The sequence below is a fragment of the Polyodon spathula genome, chromosome 17 (assembly GCF_017654505.1).
Source record: "Polyodon spathula isolate WHYD16114869_AA chromosome 17, ASM1765450v1, whole genome shotgun sequence".
NCBI classification, from domain to species: domain Eukaryota; kingdom Metazoa; phylum Chordata; class Actinopteri; order Acipenseriformes; family Polyodontidae; genus Polyodon; species Polyodon spathula.
In genome coordinates, this window is record NC_054550.1 from 33,175,613 (window position 1) to 33,193,949 (window position 18,337).

An 18,337-nucleotide genomic window follows, 5' to 3' on the forward strand; every position below is an offset into this window, starting at 1 on the left:
GTAAGACTGAAGTGGCTATAGCTAACAAAAACATGTCTCTCTGCACAGGAGACTTTCAAAATGAATTCAAGTGCAAGACAGGTGCTAACTGCTAATACCCTAAATGCCACCAGAACATTTCTGCTGTAACAGGGTCTGTTGTAACAGGATCAGAGTTCAGCAAGGGGGTGAAGGTTTTATTATAGCGATTCCCCAAAGAACTCTTCTCGCCTGTAACCACCATTCATGCCAGCAAAGAAATCGAAGTGCAGTTTTTACAAACGTCAGCTTTTTGTCAAACAGACCCTAGTGCTGGTAGCTATAAATACACGTTCGGTGAAAAATTTGATCTATTGCTGCTTTTTTTTTTTTTGACATTCAGAAAACAAAATGGAGGGCTTCTCCACAGTGTTGAGCCGTGGAATTGCTTCTGAATTGTTAAAGGCTGCATAATGCTGTCACATAAAGGAGTCTGAATTTACATTCAAACACAGAAGGCCAAGGACAATAATGACAGTGAAATATACCCCCCCCTCACGGCAGTTCTGCAGTAATCCGAAGCAATGTGCTGAGTTTTAGACACCACGCGGTATTCTTGACTATCGCACATGTTTCTGTTTTCAAAACCTGATGAGTTACGATTAAAGGTCAACCTAATCGATGTGTTTGGCGCACTTCTTTCCTGTTGTCAGCAGAGACTGATGCTGTAATGAATCATTAACAGACTTTAATTAGTCTAATCGTTACTTTTCATCACAATTATTACGACTTGGGAACAGAGCAGAGAACAAGAGAGGGCATCTGTTGTTCAGGATTCTTGCGAACAGAACTTTTGAACTTGTACGTTTTTGGGTTTTTTGTTACAGAGATGTACTAGTTTGACAGTCTTTGGATCTGATGTATATAATAACACTGTTTACTAAATACTCTTTCCTTTAAACTAGCAATGAATTAATCAGGGTTACTGTGTGTGTGTGACAGTAGCTGTTTCAAGGGTAAGAGTAGACAGTAATTACCATATGAACAGAGCAGAAAGTAGTTGATTAAAATGCATTTTGACGGCTGTGGCAGCACTCTTTTGAATTGGCTATGGTAGAATTATTTCAAGTTCTAGGTCACTTTGTTCCAGAGTAACGGGTCATTTCCAACCCCGGAGCTGGAGCAGTCTGTTACCATGGAGACCCCTCTGTGCCACAGTACTGCTGCTCATTAGGAATTCTTTTCAAGAATAGAATAATATTCTTAAAATATACTTTAAAAACTTGTTTTAGAAATGACAAGGTCTCTCAGCATTTGGGTTGATGCCATTTGTACAAAGATCCAGTCTGTTCAGAGTTGATTACAGCAGCTGAGTGAGAGGACAGTGGAATGTCATTAGGCAGTGTGATTGAAGGATTTCAAACTGCCTCCAGCTCAGCATGGCTAGGAATCTCAGAGGCAGTATCACTGCAAAGCATTTCTTTTCATCAGCCCTTTTAAAGACATTTTGTGTGGCTTCCCTTGTTAGTGTGCCACTCTGCGAGAAATCGCATTACAACGCAATAATAGGACTTGCTTTTGCCTTGCTCCCTTCATATCTGAGCATCCCCAGAGGGCTGCACACATAACAAGAATAAAACATAAAACCGAGCTCCTGCCCAGGCAACACTCAATCAACCACACAGGGGCTGGGCAAAAAACTGGAGAGGCCTGCCATAACAACATCAATGGGGCGCCGCTGATTCAAAGTGTGGGACAGCTCAGGGAAAGACTACAAGACAAAGGAAGACAGCTCCGGCCTCTCAATAACATTGCAAGCCATACAATACAGAAATCATTTACAGAAGAGAGTCAGTATAGTGCTTCTGTTAATAATCAGCCAATATTTATTGCTCAGATGATTTTTTTTTGCAAGGCATTTTCCAGTGTGTACACATTTGTTTCTATGTTTAAAGGGCACAAGTGACCACAAGTCTTTGTTCCGTGCCACTGCTATGGAAACTGTATCGATGTAAAAGAGGCACATTAAGAAAGGGCTGTTGATATTGGCTGATTGTAAAAAAAAAAAAATGTTAAATTAAGTCCAGCATTCAACTAGTGTCAGTGGCTGCAGCACCTGATAGCTGGTTGGTTAAAAAACAATCCTTGGTAACCTCCCTGACAACCGGTCGCCGGGGGTGTGTCTGCCACCAGGCGTTCTGGAGAGATGATTGGATTCACTTCCAAATAGGTGGAGCAGTAAGTCACTCAGATGAGGCTTTTCTCAGGGCAGTGTGAAATAGGTGCCATTTATTAAGATTCATTAATAATGAAGCAGAACTAAAACATGTTTTCCAGATTGTGCTTACAACAGAACCCTTTTCACAAACTCAATTTTTTTTCAGTGTTTTTAGTATTATTTATGAAACCCTTTCTAGACTGTGGTTAAAGAACCGAGAGCAGTCCTAGAACAGTTTTGTAAATATCAAATCTGATATCCATAATCATTATTTAAATAACTCACGAGTTGAAACCTTTTGAAAAGAACCCTGGTAATCCCAGGCCAGTGTCGCCTATCATTGCTCAACTGTGTTAAAGACACAGGCTTCTAGGCTTATAGCAGGGCCAAGCCATAAGTCAAGCAGTTAAAGTTAGTCAAAGCTAATACAACAATATATACACTGTATATACTATAACTGTTCACATTTAGAGAGAAGGAGTGGGTAGCTGACCGCCTTCCCTCAAGCCCCCAAGCAGGGAACCATCACCCTGCCACATATTGCCATTACTGGACGCCTTAATATGACATTCACCCTGTCACACCAACCATTATCAGCCAGGCTCGACAGGCAGGGAACTGGCTTCCAGCATTTACTAGAGTATAACCTTGCAAAGTATCGGACTGTGTCCTTCCAGTGCTAGTTGGCTTGTGCTTCCAGCATTGCAGATGGTGACAAAGCAAACTGCTGCCATAGCAGTCTACTGCAGCATGCTAAATCACTATAGTGCAGAGCGTTCTGCCTGCAGCAGGTAGAGGACAGGTCTCTTACTAAACACCGCTGCATAGACAATAAACAGATGGAACACTGTCTGAAGCCTGTGTGTTTTATATGAAATCTACAGAATAGGCTGCAAGTTTGCTGGATTTGCAAATTCCTGCAACCCGCAGGCAATCTGTCTTTGTCACCTCCTGTGACAGTATCAATCAGTCACCCCTCGCCCAGGCATTACAAACTTGAACACAGAGGGGTCTATTTGGAAGCAAGTGCAAAGGCTAATGTCATGAAACAAATAGCATACCACGCCATACCATTTATATAGCATCCTCATGTGCAAGCATCCTAGGGCACTTTACAAAAAACCTCAAAAAACAGCAAACCAAAAGAGCTCCAAACTGAAAAACCAAATCAAAGAGATATGGTTTGAGGTTAGATAAAAAAAATTAAAAAAAAACAGACTCAGCATTTTGGATACTATTTGGAAGTGAGTTCCAAAGTGAAGGAGCTCAAACACTAAAAGCCCTTGAAACATAGGGTTTTAACTAAGTTCTTGGAATAACCAAGAGGCCATCATTTGCCGAACTCAAAGTACGAGTTGGTTTGTAGGGATAAACTGCTCCTACCAGCAACTTAATTGTTGTAAGCTTCAAAATGAAAGCTTCATAATTGTTCAAACAGCTTCTTTTTAATTATTTACTTGTAGACTGTACAGTATAATACATCGTTCAATTTGGAATTCAAAGGTCTGGACCGAACTTCACCTTCAGCGACCTGCTGGGCTCTGTAATGCTGCTTCCTCTCACACTTGAGAAATAGAAGAGGGGAAGTCATCTGTGAACAAATTCAAGCTTTGCTTCTCCTTTATATTTAATACAGTTGGTTTTTGTGATGGGCTTAATCTCTCTTATAAACTTAACCCACCCCCCCAATCCAATCCATATTGTTGCTCCTAATCTAAACAGATGGAGTTGAGTAGAGGGCTTGGTCAACCTGCTGCTGCTTCTGTTATATCAATAATAAATTGCAGAACTGTACTCTGTGACCCCCACAGCAACATCACCCTTGGGTAGCACATCCAAAATCAATAGATGTCTGAAACACCAATCTATCCACAGCACATCAGTACGAGTCCCCTCATGCCAACTCATGCGTTTGACGGAAAACACTGACTGCATTACACCACTCGATGTATCCGGGCAGCACGGGAATGGGTTATGTCCTTAAAAACGGAACTGTAGCAAAAGTATCAGAGGTCTAGATTTTGACCCGACTATAGATTTCAATTTGGCTCAATTTGAAATCTACCAGCACCACTAAAAACAGTGTTAACTTTGCTGTGTTTTTTTGTTTGTCCCTCGTAATCTGTCATGTGAATAAGGAGGGGGAATCTTGAAATGTGAGATACGCAACTTTTAAATCCTTTGTTTATCAATGTAACAGTTTGCCCAAGTGCACCCATGACGTAGCTGTTCAAGGTTGAGAGGCTCGAGTAGCGTTTGCCACCTGCATCACGTGATAACAGCATAAAAGCACTTCAGATGTTATATTAAACTGCTTCAAAGACAAAACTCTTAGCAAAGTGACGACCATCAGGGGGAAATTAATCCTTGTTACCAGGGAACAAGCGGACTAGCATGATTAAATATTGAAGGTGAAGTCATTGCTGCAGTGGAATAGTACACTGGTTCTTTTTCTTTTAAAGAAAACCAATCAGGTTTGAAAATGCATATCTTAAATCAAGCCTGTATAAACAATAGCTCAAATAAAAGTAGATAATCAATGACCTTTCCCTTAACCCTAAATTACAAACCCCCCCCCCCCCCCCCCCCCCGAGTTGTTTTTTGTTTAACAATGTATGCTCCAAGGTCAAGCCACGTTTTGGCTAGTTTTGAGTAATCTACATTATGATTGCACTATATTCAAATTGAGAAAGAGAACTTCAAATGCAGTAAGGAAGTGCAATGAGCACAATGGCATCTTGCTAAACTCCTATACCTCCAGCTAGAGGTTCACTGTTAGGCTTGCTTTTTTTAAGGGGCTGGTTCCTAAGACTGCGTCAAAAGATGTTTTGAATTAAAGGTTAACTGAACCAAAAAAAAAAAAATGGACGTGGGACTAAACCCATGATTAAATACTTATTTTCCATAGCATTAAACATTCTTTTGCATCTGATTTTCTTTTAACCAACGATGCACAGCTTTTGTTACGTTCCGGGCTCATTTACATGACAAGAGCAAAGAAAAAAAAAAAGAACAGAAGGAGCCAAAACAAGGGCCTTCCAACACATCCAGCAGGGAGCTCAATTCAGACGACTTCAGTGGTTTGGCAGATATATTCTGCACCTAACTGTTCACTGATGTTATTATGTAAACAGAAGACATTGCTTTTCAAATGTAAATGCAGATTGAGCCATAATTATTAGCAATTCCCTACAGCACAGTACAGTAACAAGTGAGCTTCACTGAACTGTAAAGAACTGAAAATGGCTACTATGTCCTATTAGGGTAGCAAGAAAATTGTTACAACATTTAAGCAAAACTGCATTGGCAGTTATTTTATATATACAATGCTTGATTTTTTAAAGGAGTTTTAAACACAATATTTGATGTCCCACGTAAAATTATATTATAATATACATTTCTTAAAAAAATGAGAAAATATAGGTATTGGAATCTATTGGATGGAGGCTATAGTGAAGACAAGCACTGTCATATCTGTCCAGTATGTACTCTTTCACTGAGTTTTGTAGGTGGTTACTTCATGTGTACCTTGGATATTAAAATGGGGGGTACTGAGATGAGGCAACACCCAGGTATTACCATGAAGGAGTGTTTACACTGGGATCAGTCTACTTGCGTGCTCTCATTTCTGCTTTAATCTTTTAATTAAAAAGCCCCCAAAGCAGACCCTTGAGCAGCTAGAAACTAGATGCACATCATGATTTCTTTAGCTAAGGCTGTTGCTGAAGATGTGCAATTCACTGAAATCAATAGCCCAACATGCTTGCATGAAGCTGTTTATATTTATATATAAAAGAAATGCCTCATGCAGTGGTACTAGAAATACAATTTGTAGTTGAATTACTGTAGTATTTTTATTTATTTTTTTCATGTTGATTACTGTTCATAAGCTATAGAAATATGCATGCACTATGCATTGTGTTACATAATACACATGTAAATTGTGCAGTTTATGGGTAAGGTCATAATGTGATAAAAATAGCCTCAAAGCCTTTTCAGGCTGTTCTTCACGATTTATTTCTGGCCGATTGCCTAATGGATGGAGCCGGCTTACGGCGTCGAGAACGTCGGGCCAATTGTCAGAAAAAAATAGGACGCTGGCCCCATGTGACTGTTGCCATGGAGCCTGCTGAAAGGATAGCCCTGAAAAGCTGTAGTAATACTGTCTCTATTATAGCCTGAAAACATGAACCGACCAAGTGATATCGCCAGGTCATTGGGAGCGAGGGAAAACAATGAAGTCTGGAATTGTACTCAGATAATGTGTACAAACTCTTCTGCATGTGTAGAAAAGAATATACAGCTACCCCTTGCATTACTGATACATGTGTTAATTAAATAGAATCCGTGACATCTAGCACATGAAAGCTGCATCTCCCAGGTCAGTTTCCATCCTTTCACCGAGTTTGGACAATACAAATCCCTTTGCAATCCCTCAGAAATGAAGCAGTGGTGTTAAGTCAAGTGTACTGGTTGGTTAAATTCCAACACAGATAGAATACAAAGAACAGACTGAAAAGGCAGCGCTCCATGCCTGTAGATTTCTCCCTGAACAGTGTGTTTTTGGGTGATCAGAGGTGACCCTACCCTGCTACTCACTGAGTCTTGGCAGGTGTTTAGGGTTTTTTTTTTTTTTTTTTTTTGTCCTGAGAGAAACTGAAAAGCATATTTAGATTTACAAATGGAAAGGTGGAGATACATTAACAAGCATCATAAATTCATTTGATATGGTCAGTTGTGGAGATGAAAAGCCCAGGAGAGAATCAATGAGGGACCATGTGTTAGTGTGATTACAGACGAACATTACGCGAGGGGTTTAATAAAGGCACTCAGCTCCTCGCTATGAAATACATGCAACAGTACGCCAGATCAATAGCGATGTAGAAAACTCGACTGCAGGATGGAAAAGACACGTTGGAATCAATGAAACCCCTCGACCAGTATGTGCAAATAAACCTGAGATCAATCTCTCTATTCAAGTGTCTTTTCTTGCTTTAAAAAAATATTAAACCTCACAGCAAAGAATTCTGAATCCTACAGAAGTTTTTCTTTTGAGACATAAAAACTGGCAGTGTGTTTTTTTTTGGGGAGTTTTTTCACCTGGTGAGGGAGGGGAGTTGGTTCAGTCTCCAGGCCCATCCAATCCTTACCCTTGCAGAGAGATTGACTCTCTGGGACAGATTGAAAGCCTGCTTCCATTGGCCACATGGCTTGTGAAAAGCTTTTGGCAAAGCAGCAAGTCTGAACCTGACCGAAGCTCATGAGAACAAAAGTAGTGCTCTATGTAGTGATGAGACTATAATGTATTCCTTTTAGACGTTATGGGAAAGCCTGTATTTGGCAGAAACATGAGGAGGCCTAATGAACCCACAGCTTGGGCACCAGGGGTGTTTGAGAACGGAGCTGCATTAGCAGAACAATGCTTTACTTCATCAACAAGGGCAACCACCAGGAAGCCACTGGGCAGGGGGTCTGATTGTTCCAGTATAAATAAACAAACCTGCCCATGCTATCCAGGTTAAAACGTGATCAAGAAGGTGATGACATCACTGGTTTAAACCCCATGAGCTGAGCTTGGGGGAGCGACTGCAACAAGATGAACACGAGGCAAAGACTTTTCATTTCATTCTATCAGAAATATATATTTTTGCATGGCAGCCATGTGTCTTTCATAAAATGCGTGAGAAACAAAAGAGATATTAATTGCAATTAATCACTGCAATTAATCACCTGCCAGGAAAAGATCCTTTAAGCAACAACTCGCTCAGTGTGTGTGTGTGTGTGTAGCAGGGCAGTCATACTCTTTGTCTATACTTTTAAAATGTAAGTTGCATAATGGACTGTCTTGAAAGGTCTCTCTGGCCAAACAGAGCAGATAATTAAATGCTTGTGCATGAAGTCTGTTGTAATATTTGATTGACGATCATGGGGAAATGGTTTCGAAGAAAAAATGCATGCCAGACGTGTTTCATTTATATTAGACTTTAGCTTCTTTCTCTCTGTACACATAGATACACAGACGGGATAATTTAAATCCTTAATTAACTGTATAACTAAAATTATAATTTAAATGATGCACCTGCTCTCTCATTGCCTTTCAGTCTTTTTATCACAGTCTTTGTTATTTGGTACTTCTTTAATGTGACACAAGGACAGCAGTGCCATGATTAAAATTGAATCCTAGCTCATACAGTTGCATACTGCCATTAGGCCATGTACTTTTTTCCCTTTCACATCAATACACATCCTTCTTGAAGGAGATTGCACGGGCAAATTTCTCCCCTCTTCTAATTTAAGATTCAGCCTGCATATTAACGCAATGTAGCACAATGTGAAGAGGTTACGCGTGATTTTTAAATGTGAGCTTAAATGTCATAACACTGCCCCCTAGTGGACAGTGCATCTTTTGCCGATTGTTCAGTACAGATACTGTAGCGCAAACACCTCATATGGCAATCTCTCTCTCTCTCTCTCTCTCTCTCTCTCTCTCTCTCTCTCTCTCTCTCTCTCTCTATATGTATATATATATATATATATATATGTACCATATATATATATATATATATATATATATATATATATATATATATATATATATATATATATATATGTACCAGTACATTAAAGTACACAAACTTTGGAGTATATGAAATTAAAACATGTATTTATTGGATTTGTTTTGTATGTATTTTTGTATTACAGTCAATCTCCTGTTCTGCAGCATACGAGTCTGTTGAAAGCAAACGTCACAGTTGGGGAAATCAGTTTGTGAATATTCGACTGTAACAAAGACATGCTGAACTTCCTTTGCTTTTGTTTTTCGTGTTTTGATAATTAATACAGAGGAAGCATTTTAATGCATTTTCTTTGCACACTCCCATACCTCACTCCTGGCGACGGTACAAGTCTACACTATAAGTTTCTGCCTGGAATACATTTTAATCTCTTGAGAGGATGTTTAATTCTATGTTATTTTTAAATGCATTCACAGATTTTGGAGGTTTAAAAATAGAAAACTAGATCAAAGAGAGAAAGCAGCTATACTGGCAAAATAATGGATGGGAATCTGCTTTTACTGAGAGAAACACAGAGGGTGCTTCCATAAAATCACTGCAGTTTCAGGCACAAAATGTGACACATCTGGCACCTCTACTCCACTCCTAATCACCCACCATTACCAGCATCTACAGTCTTTAAATAGTACGCTGAAGGCAGCACTGGCTGAAATGTTTGTCTACTTAGTTTCTTATAGTTCTGCCCATTCTGATTGAGCGTTTGGAATTTCTGGGTGATATTCAGTACTAATTACATGGTAACTACTACTGCAAGGTAATGTACAAGTATGGGTCTGTAAATCAACACTGCCACTGTAAACAAATAATACATACCTAATTATACATCAATTACTGCTAGAATCATGCATTAAACTTGAGGTCTGCCAAGAAAGAGCTCTAGCCTACATAACTTTTGCAAATGAAAGAAAAACAAGCGAGACCCAGGAAGACCATGCAAAGGTTATTTTTTTCCAAATTCAAGTTTTTATTGGCTGCTAGTTATAATATATACTTTTCTTCCAATTCAAAGCAGCACATAAAGTATGGGTACTGTACGCAAGAATTAACAGAGCAGCTCATTTTTACATCTTCAACATTGAAATAAGCCGCTTCATCACTGTAAACATACCAAATAACTAAAAGCAGATGTAAAGACCTTCAAAGCAGGATAAGGGGTTTGGCTGATTAGAGTTGGCTGATATCGATATAGTTTTAAAAGGAATCTACAAAATAGAATCTGATAAATATTTCTTAGATCAGTACTCGATAACTAAAAAGAAAGCAAACTGAGCTTTTGTTACTCATTGTATTATTTGTCCAACACTTTGATCTCTAATTAAGGGAAGCTGCCACAGTATACATGAGAGTATAAAGAGTGAAAAACATAGCATCACTAAGTTCATGGTATAGACTTGTCTTAATGCCAGTCAGGTATCAGTGCTAACAAAAAAAAGTAGGCTGCAGTTACAATTTTTCTGCTTTTACTAAGAATAGTTGGACCTGCAATTATAATTTTTTATGCATGCCATGTATAAACTGGGCAAAGTAAATGAGTGATTCAGCTTTTAAATACACATGGCCAGGCAGAGCCCTGCATTAGAAGGCTCATGCTGTACTGTTGTCTAGATCTGGGGGAAAATGCTGCTTCTGACCTTCCTCACCACTTCTGATTTTATTTTTTTAGTTCACGAACCAGTCTAGATGCCCACATGGGGAATGCTGCAACTGTCCTTCCAAAGTTTGATTTAATTTATACACAAGTGTATCAAGTATGTGTGGGGATGCTGGCTCTAGTTCCATTTCCAAAAAAAAAAAAAAAAAAAAAAAAACAGATGAAAAATTACATTATGTAAAATTCTATTCGTATGTTAATAAAAACGAAATGATTAAATTACACACACACACACACACATATATATATATATATATATATATATATATATATATATATATATATATATATATATATATGAGTTCCTTGTGTTGCTTCTCTGTTTACACCATATATTATAAGATCATAAGCCACTGCCGTCCCTTGCCTCTACCCTGTTTACCAATATACTTTATCCCCAAAAGGACTCGCTCTGAGACTAACAGCAGCCAAGCCTGCCCCCTCTGTAAAACCTCAAACCCCTAAAGATGATGTCGGTTAAAAGATGCTTCTTCACAGTTCAGCATGTTAAAAAGAATCCCCAATGATATACTAATCTCTGCAAATGTCATGATATAAAACGTTTGAGTTTGCAATGCCTTACCCTGTACACAAATCTTTTAAAACCAAATGAATTCAATGATATATATATATATATATATATATATATATATATATATAAAAACAGGAATAAATCTACACAATGAATAAGGATTTGCTATTTTCCTTCTGTATCGTTATCAAGATAACACAAGCTGTAAAATCACAGTGCAGTGACTTTGAATGAACTGGAATCAATTGCATTTTAAACAGCATCTCCTTTAGATTTACTGTACCAGCCGTGGAGATTAAACATGGCAACCCCTTTCATTTCATTAGTAAGCATTGATGTTTTCATCTCCACACTACTGAAATAACTGCTGTTATTTAATTTCAGTCACCAGAAACCCGCACTTAAGTGCTTGAAATTAAATGGATGTGAAAGCAGGTGTAAGAGGACAACTGTAAAGGGTCTGGTCTGGTTTAATTGACCACTTCGTTAGACCTTCAGAATGAACAGTGATACTGTTATCGGCTCACACAGGGTTACTGCCCCGAAATCTGTGGAAAACCTTAGCAATGGAACCATTCCAATTGGGGGGTATGGCTGCTCTTATCTTTATCATGTATACTTTATATTTAATAAAATGTATTAAATAAAATAAAATGAACAGAATAAAGAGGCACAACTCTGTCAGTACCTCCGGCACCAAATATGCATTAACCGTAGCGAATATATCCTTGGACTACCAACCAAACTAGTTCATAGCTTTAGTTTTGTTATACGCATGAAGTAAAATGTATAATGGAAGGACTTTACAGCAATGTCATAATAATAATACAGACTATGACTACACTTATTACTATACCTAGTACTAAAGAGGACAGTTCTGTTTTCTTTTTCTTCATTTTATGTGACACACATCGGGGCAGCATCGGTTGTAAAAGGCACTATATTAAATGTCTCAAGAATACAAAATACACTGAAAAGGTGTAGCTAATAGATTTTAACTTAACTCTTGTCATCAGTGCAAAATGCATAGATGCACCCAAAGCTCTTCAGATTACATTTTTTTTTATTCAAATTAAAAATAAATAATGGTCTATTTATGTGCATTGTTAAATATAGTGGACACTTCCCTCCAACAGGTATTGTTGCACATAAATCCATTCCAGTTTTACAAAGTATTCACACTAAAACACAAAAGGCTGCTTGAGCACGGTGCTTAAAATATAATCTAACGTACAAAGCTTGTCAACTGTACCTTAACATAATAAATACATCATTGTACAAACGCTTTCTTAGATAGTACATCATTTATGTCTGTTGTGAGATCAATCATTCAGCTTACATTAGCAATAATTTAACAACATTAAAAAGGGTGGGAAATGATTTACTTCATGCTGTTCACTACTTTCTAAATTTGAAATCCAGTTTATCATGCATTTTATTACACACATTCTTTTTTTACTTTTATTACACTGTAGCAAAATACTTAAACATTTGTTACACCACTCATGTACTTTAGTGCGCTGTAGGAATGGTAAAATATCTAAGAAATACATTTCTAATGTGCATAACTGGTTACATTTTGATGTAACCTGATTAACCACTCACTCAATTACACAATTCTGTACTCAGTACAAGGCATAAATGGCAGAAGATGGTAAATTACAGTGTCGTTCAATGATGTTTTTTGGCACTTGCTATACAATAAATCAATGTGTTTTTTAAAGAGTTTACACTAAACAATACACTATTTATTTATATTTTTACACGCAGGTCACTTGAATAACTCACAGATATTCAGGGAGAAAAGTATAAAGCAGTGAAATATGCCAGGGGCATATGTATTTAAACTAAAATTAATTTTGCACCATTTTTTGTAAAAGTAAAATAAAACTATTAATGTTCCATAATTTGCTGGTGCAAATGCATTGAGAAATCTGGTCTGTAGGGGGAACTGTAAGGTGCCAGCCATTCCCTCCTCTACCTGACACGTTTCATAGCTCTACCCCAATATCCCTTTTCCCTGGCATAGCCATGAACTGGTCAAGTAAAGTGACTTTTAAACCCCTCTGTAGTTTCATACCATGTCCCCACTCTTCAATCCAGCACATACAGTACTAGCGCAATTCTAATAAAACAAACCAAAGCGGTTCGGATCAAATATGCTGGCTTTTAAAGGACACAAATTACATTAACACTATTCAAAATAAGGATCTGTATTTTGTCATAGAGTTAAAAAAAAACAACTAGGAAAGGATTACCCAGTTTTCTTTGCAGAGACTGACACTTTATCGGTTTCTCTTCATATCGATATTCAGTCATTTGGAAATGACATATTGTTTTTATGATATGTTATGAACCCAAGGTACAAAGAATGATCAATACGAGTGACATCATACAGGTACTAATATTCCCATTCATCTGTCTTCATGTCCAAGTAGCTGAGGATGTTCTGAGCAAACCTGACTGCCTGTTTCCGGGCAATTTTGGACATTTCATCTCCTTGAGGATCTACTGCATCAAGTGCTAAGAGTTGCTTGGTGAGAAGTTCCTCCAGTAACTTATAGCTCTTGTCGGCTCTTTTGCCGTCAAAGACAAGCACCTGCCTCTGCAGTTCTGAGAGGCTCCCCAGCACATTCCAGACAGCCTTGTGGGAGGGGTGCTCCTCCGTGCAGGTATCGCCAGCCCTCTTCCTCAGCGCTTCCATCAGGTCAATGTAGGTGATGACAGCCTGCACCTCCAAAACCGCCCTCCGCCTGGCTTCGCGGATGCAGGGGTTCCTGGCGGTACTCACCTCATCCAGCCTGGTCAGCAGCCCCTGCAGCTCTGCCTTGTGTTTGAAGTGCAGCTCGTTGGCTTTCTCGATCGTTAGCAGATGGCTCCGCAGCTGGGCCACCGTGTAACGGATCTGCTCGATTTTCTGGATGGAATCATTCTGGGCCAGGTCATACCTGCAGGTGGCGTCCCCTTCTCCTTCCAGGTCCAAGTGCTTCAGCAGCCCATTGATCTCCTCTACCACCTGCTTCCTGTAGTTTCGGACCTCTGTGTTCCCAGATACATCCAGGGCATCCAGCTCGACAAGAAACCCTGTGAGCACCCGGGAGAGGCGCCCGCAGCTGTCCGCTCTGTTCAGTCCCATCAGGAGAGCGATAAGGTCACCCCGGGACTTGTTGACATCCACCATGATGGAGTTGATCTTGGTGACTGAGCCATGGGTGTTGTTGGAAAGGGGGAGCGACAGAGCCTGCTGCTTCATGCAGCTCTCTATGATATCCTGCACTGCGCACACCCTAGTCAGTGCACGGTACCTGGCTTTCCGCAAATGTACTTTTCCCCCGGTTCTGATCTGAGTCAGTCTCAAAATGACATCCTGGATGCCATCCACAAACTCGTCACTGATGGTTCCCCCTCCTCCCCTCAGCGGTGTCACCTCCTGGGCGACCAGGTTCTGTGCCTCAAGGTAGACTCTCTCTATCTCCACCCGGGACGGATGGTTGACGTTTTGTTGTAGCGTCTCAAGCAGACTTTGGACCTCATGGGTGGCCCCTCTCTTCGCCCGCTGGATTTCCCCCTTGTTCTCTGTGTCCACCGAGTCAATTTCAAACAGCTGTCTGGTCAAAGCTCTTTCCAGTTTGCTGTAGTCCTTGTCAGTTTGAAGGCCACTGAAAGACAACACCTGGGAGCTGAGGTCCTTGACTTCCTTCATGATTTCCTGGAGCCGAATCATGGAGGGATGCTGGTTACCCATTTCCATGCTCTTCCAACATCAAATGTTCCAAAGAACAGGCTGTGAATGAAAAAGTGAAATAAGCTACAAACCAGCTTGGGATTCTCTACATTGTGTTAGAGTAGTCACAAAATTAGAATACAAAATGTGACTGAAAAGCTAAAGTAACACCCTTGATCGGGTCAGGCACAAAACCACTGTGTCCAAATATGCTTTAACAGTGACTGACATCATCACCTTGTGACATCACAGTATGCTGCAATGTTCTGTAATGAGATATCATCACCTTGAAAAGTATATATTTAAAAAAAGTCAGTAATTAGAAATGTCTGCAACTGAGAAAGAAAGAGCTGTAGCACTTTTGCGTTTCCTTAATGATTTTAGTCAAAACTAGTTAATGTTTACATACCTTTCTGATTCAAAATAGTTGAACAATCAGCTGAGGGCTTTACAAACGACACACTGGAAGCTAACTTCAGTTACACCCAACTAAAACATTACAAGCGTAATCGAAGCAGACGTTAAACACATTGTCTTGGTTAACAATTCCTAGGTAAATTTATTTCTTTAACACAGTTTTCAATTCAAGTACCGGTATTTTATATTTCAATCTTCATGACAAGGAAAGCAGTAACTGCCATTATTTTAAATGTCACTTTTTCCTAAGCAGTATCCGGAAACGATAAAAAACATTTTTACTTTATTTTGTAACCATTCCAAATGCTGGTAAGAAATAGTAAATAAATAAATAAAAACTAGCTGTTGCTTTAACTACCAAACAGAAGAATTAGGATGACATTACTTACACACCGAGAAGGATCAGCCTAATTTGTTAAAGATCTGGCTCCTACTGCAAATCCAAAACACCCCTCTCATGCAAACATTCCAGTCCTGGCTACTACCTCATAACCACGCCTGTGTTGAACAATAGATAAGTAAGTTATGTGCCAAGCTCACATTCTGAAGATTATCAGGGCAGTGCAGCGCTGTATTGGCAAGCTACACTTCAGCTGTTCCTCTGTGGTGGTGATGTGTTTCTCTGTGATGTGACTGTAGATTTGTTCCTTCTCAAAGACAAAACATGGTTTTCATCAGCCTTGACTTTAAGATTCATGTCACGGAAAATCATTTTGTTTTGTTTTGTTTTTTTCCTAAAAGAAATAGACCTGTTTTTCAGTAAGAAGTAAGGACAGCTTCTCAAGTACTGCATATTAAAAGCACTGCTGATCGGCATGGGGGTACTAATTAAATACTCAGTAGTCCTGACACGTCTGGATGTTGAGAAACTCCACCACCCACATGCTTTCCCTCTGTGATTTGGCAGAGCTGGAGAATATGGTGCAGATTTTTTGGTAATGAATACTCCAGAGAAACAAAAATGAGATCAGTTTAATAGATCTACATCCTCTAATCTTAGAATATCTTGATTATATTTAAAGTTCTACCTCTAATTAAAGTCCCCTTCAACAGAAAACACACAACATTTCTAACTGTTGGTAACCCATGCACAGATTCTACTGCTTTACATTGTGCATGGCAACCGCTATTTACTATCATTACTATTTGTTTATTTAGCAGATGCCTTTATCCAAGGTGATTTACAGAGACTAGGGCGTGTGAACTATACATCAGCTGCCGTCACTTACAACAACCTCTCAACAAAAAAAGGGAGGCACAAGGGGGTTAAGTGACTTGCTCAAGGTCACACAGTGAGTGAGCTGGGATTTGAACCGGGGACCTCCTAGTTACAAGCCTGTTTCTTTAACCACTGGACCACACAGCCTCCTTAGCTATAAGATAAAGGCAGTTTCTGACAGGGTTTGTTTTCATTCTAATTCCTTAACTGGTAAACTGCTCCATGTGTGTCCTTTATGATTATTTGTTCATTGCTCTGCTGCAATAGTTATTATCATCAGCTGGCCGTGCACAGCCTGGCAGTATGAGTTTACTATGTACACCATACTTACAAATGTACTTTTACCTAGGGAACTACTTAAAATTAAACTTTGTTATTGAGAAAATGATACCGATTGCTATAACTCTGCATAAACAATCGTTTCGGGGGACGTATCTTGCTGTGTAAGACTACCACAATATATACAGAGTATGTTATTAAATATTTACATTCTGTATTGGGTATTTCACAAACAGTTTTAAATAAATAAACTATATTTATTCCATAATGTGAGGTCATCCTTAATCGCTCTGCAGTTCAACGCATCCTTCAGCAGTTCCAGTTTGCTTTGATTATGATAAAAAATACTTTCAATAAATTAAAGGAAAGTTGTTTTTTAACACAGTTAAAAAAAATACATTTCCATTCAATATAAGAGCAATCTATAAAAAATGACCAGAATTAGACTAAACAGTTCCTAAGTATTATACCTACTGTACAAATACTGTTTACAACACGACTGTATTATTATTATTATATTATTATTTATTATTATTATTATTATTATTATTCCATTGGCAGTAGGACGATATTAAACCCAAAGGCTGCTGCCTGCATGTTTTCGACTCGTTCTAGTCGCTCGGGAAGAATACGTGGTGCACCAGGTGAATGTGTTTAAGCAGTCGTGTCACCTGCGTGACTCTTCTGTGTGTATCCAGTAAGTCTTGGCTTGTGCTCCTGTACAGTACTTTCCTGTACTCGTCTATTCAGACACAGGCATGGATCCTAAGAACAGTCATGTTAAATATTCCATTACGGTTCATTACTATTTTTTATGTGAGCATACTGTGTGTTGCAAGTCTTTAACAGCACCAAGCCCCGTGTCATTAATCTGTATTAATGAGTTCAGAGTTTACAACAACAAACATGATCTATTCGGATAAGATTACAAGGAGAGATGGTGTCGATGAAATATGTCTGCCATAAACAGAAAGCTATACACATGTCTATAAAAAGTGCCCCTCAAAAGATGCGTTATCTCTGGTTTGTCGCAGCGAGGCTGGGAGAAGGTATAACTCTGATCTGTTCTATTCGGTTTGTCGCAGAGATCATGGGAGAATGTATAACTCTGATCTGTTCTCTTTGGTTTGTCGCAGCGAGGCTGGGAGAAGGTATAACTCTGATCTGTTCTCTTTGGTTTGTCGCAGCGATCATGGGAGAAGGTATAACTCTGATCTGTTCTCTTTGGTTTGTCACAGCGAGGCTGGGAGAAGGTATAACTCTAATCTGTTCTCTTTGGTTTGTCGCAGAGATCATGGGAGAAGGTATAACTCTGATCTGGTCTCTTCGGTTTGTCGCAGAGATCATGGGAGAATGTATCACTGATCTGTTCTCTTTGGTTTGTCGCAGCGAGGCTGGGAGAAGGTATAACTCTGATCTGTTCTCTTTGGTTTGTCGCAGCGAGGCTGGGAGAAGGTATAACTCTGATCTGGTCTCTTCGGTTTGTCGCAGAGATCATGGGAGAAGGTATAACTCTTACCTGCACCTCCAGCGCATTCTCCTCCTCAGCACCGTGGATCAGAGCCGGCTGGTGTAAACAGGAAACTCTGGGGAAACGGGAACTCGGGTGGCCGAGCAGACTGAAACTCGACGTTAATATCACGAGACAAAATATATTTATTAAACATCCCAGCATTTTAGATTATATAAATAGTTGTGTCTACTTATTATTTAGATATATTTGTAACAATAAATACTGTTCATTAACATATTTAGTTCAAATAA

General features: G+C 39.2%; 1 protein-coding gene across 3 annotated transcripts; it reads right to left on the reverse strand.

Moving 5' to 3' along the window:
- Positions 1-11,084: 11,084 nt before the first annotated feature.
- On the reverse strand, positions 11,085-18,257 carry LOC121330184 (BAG family molecular chaperone regulator 5-like). 3 transcript variants are annotated; one of them, XM_041276516.1, is made up of 2 exons: positions 18,093-18,257; positions 11,085-14,718 (listed from the first exon to the last, which is right to left on the reverse strand). In XM_041276516.1, the coding sequence occupies exon 2, from the start codon at positions 14,683-14,685 to the stop codon at positions 13,336-13,338; it is 1,350 nt and encodes a 449-aa protein (XP_041132450.1). In that variant the 5' UTR covers positions 14,686-14,718; positions 18,093-18,257; the 3' UTR covers positions 11,085-13,335. The 3 variants fall into 3 exon arrangements, with proteins under 3 accessions (XP_041132450.1, XP_041132452.1, XP_041132451.1); XM_041276518.1 differs by lacking the exon at positions 18,093-18,257 and adding an exon at positions 15,616-16,276; XM_041276517.1 differs by lacking the exon at positions 18,093-18,257 and adding an exon at positions 15,465-15,599.
- Between the last annotated feature and the right edge of the window lie 80 nt (positions 18,258-18,337).

What these genes read in the sequence shown, in the direction of transcription:
- LOC121330184 (XM_041276516.1), bottom strand. Translation starts at nt 14,685, where the DNA reads ATGGAAATGGGTAACCAGCATCCCTCCATGATTCGGCTCCAGGAAATC.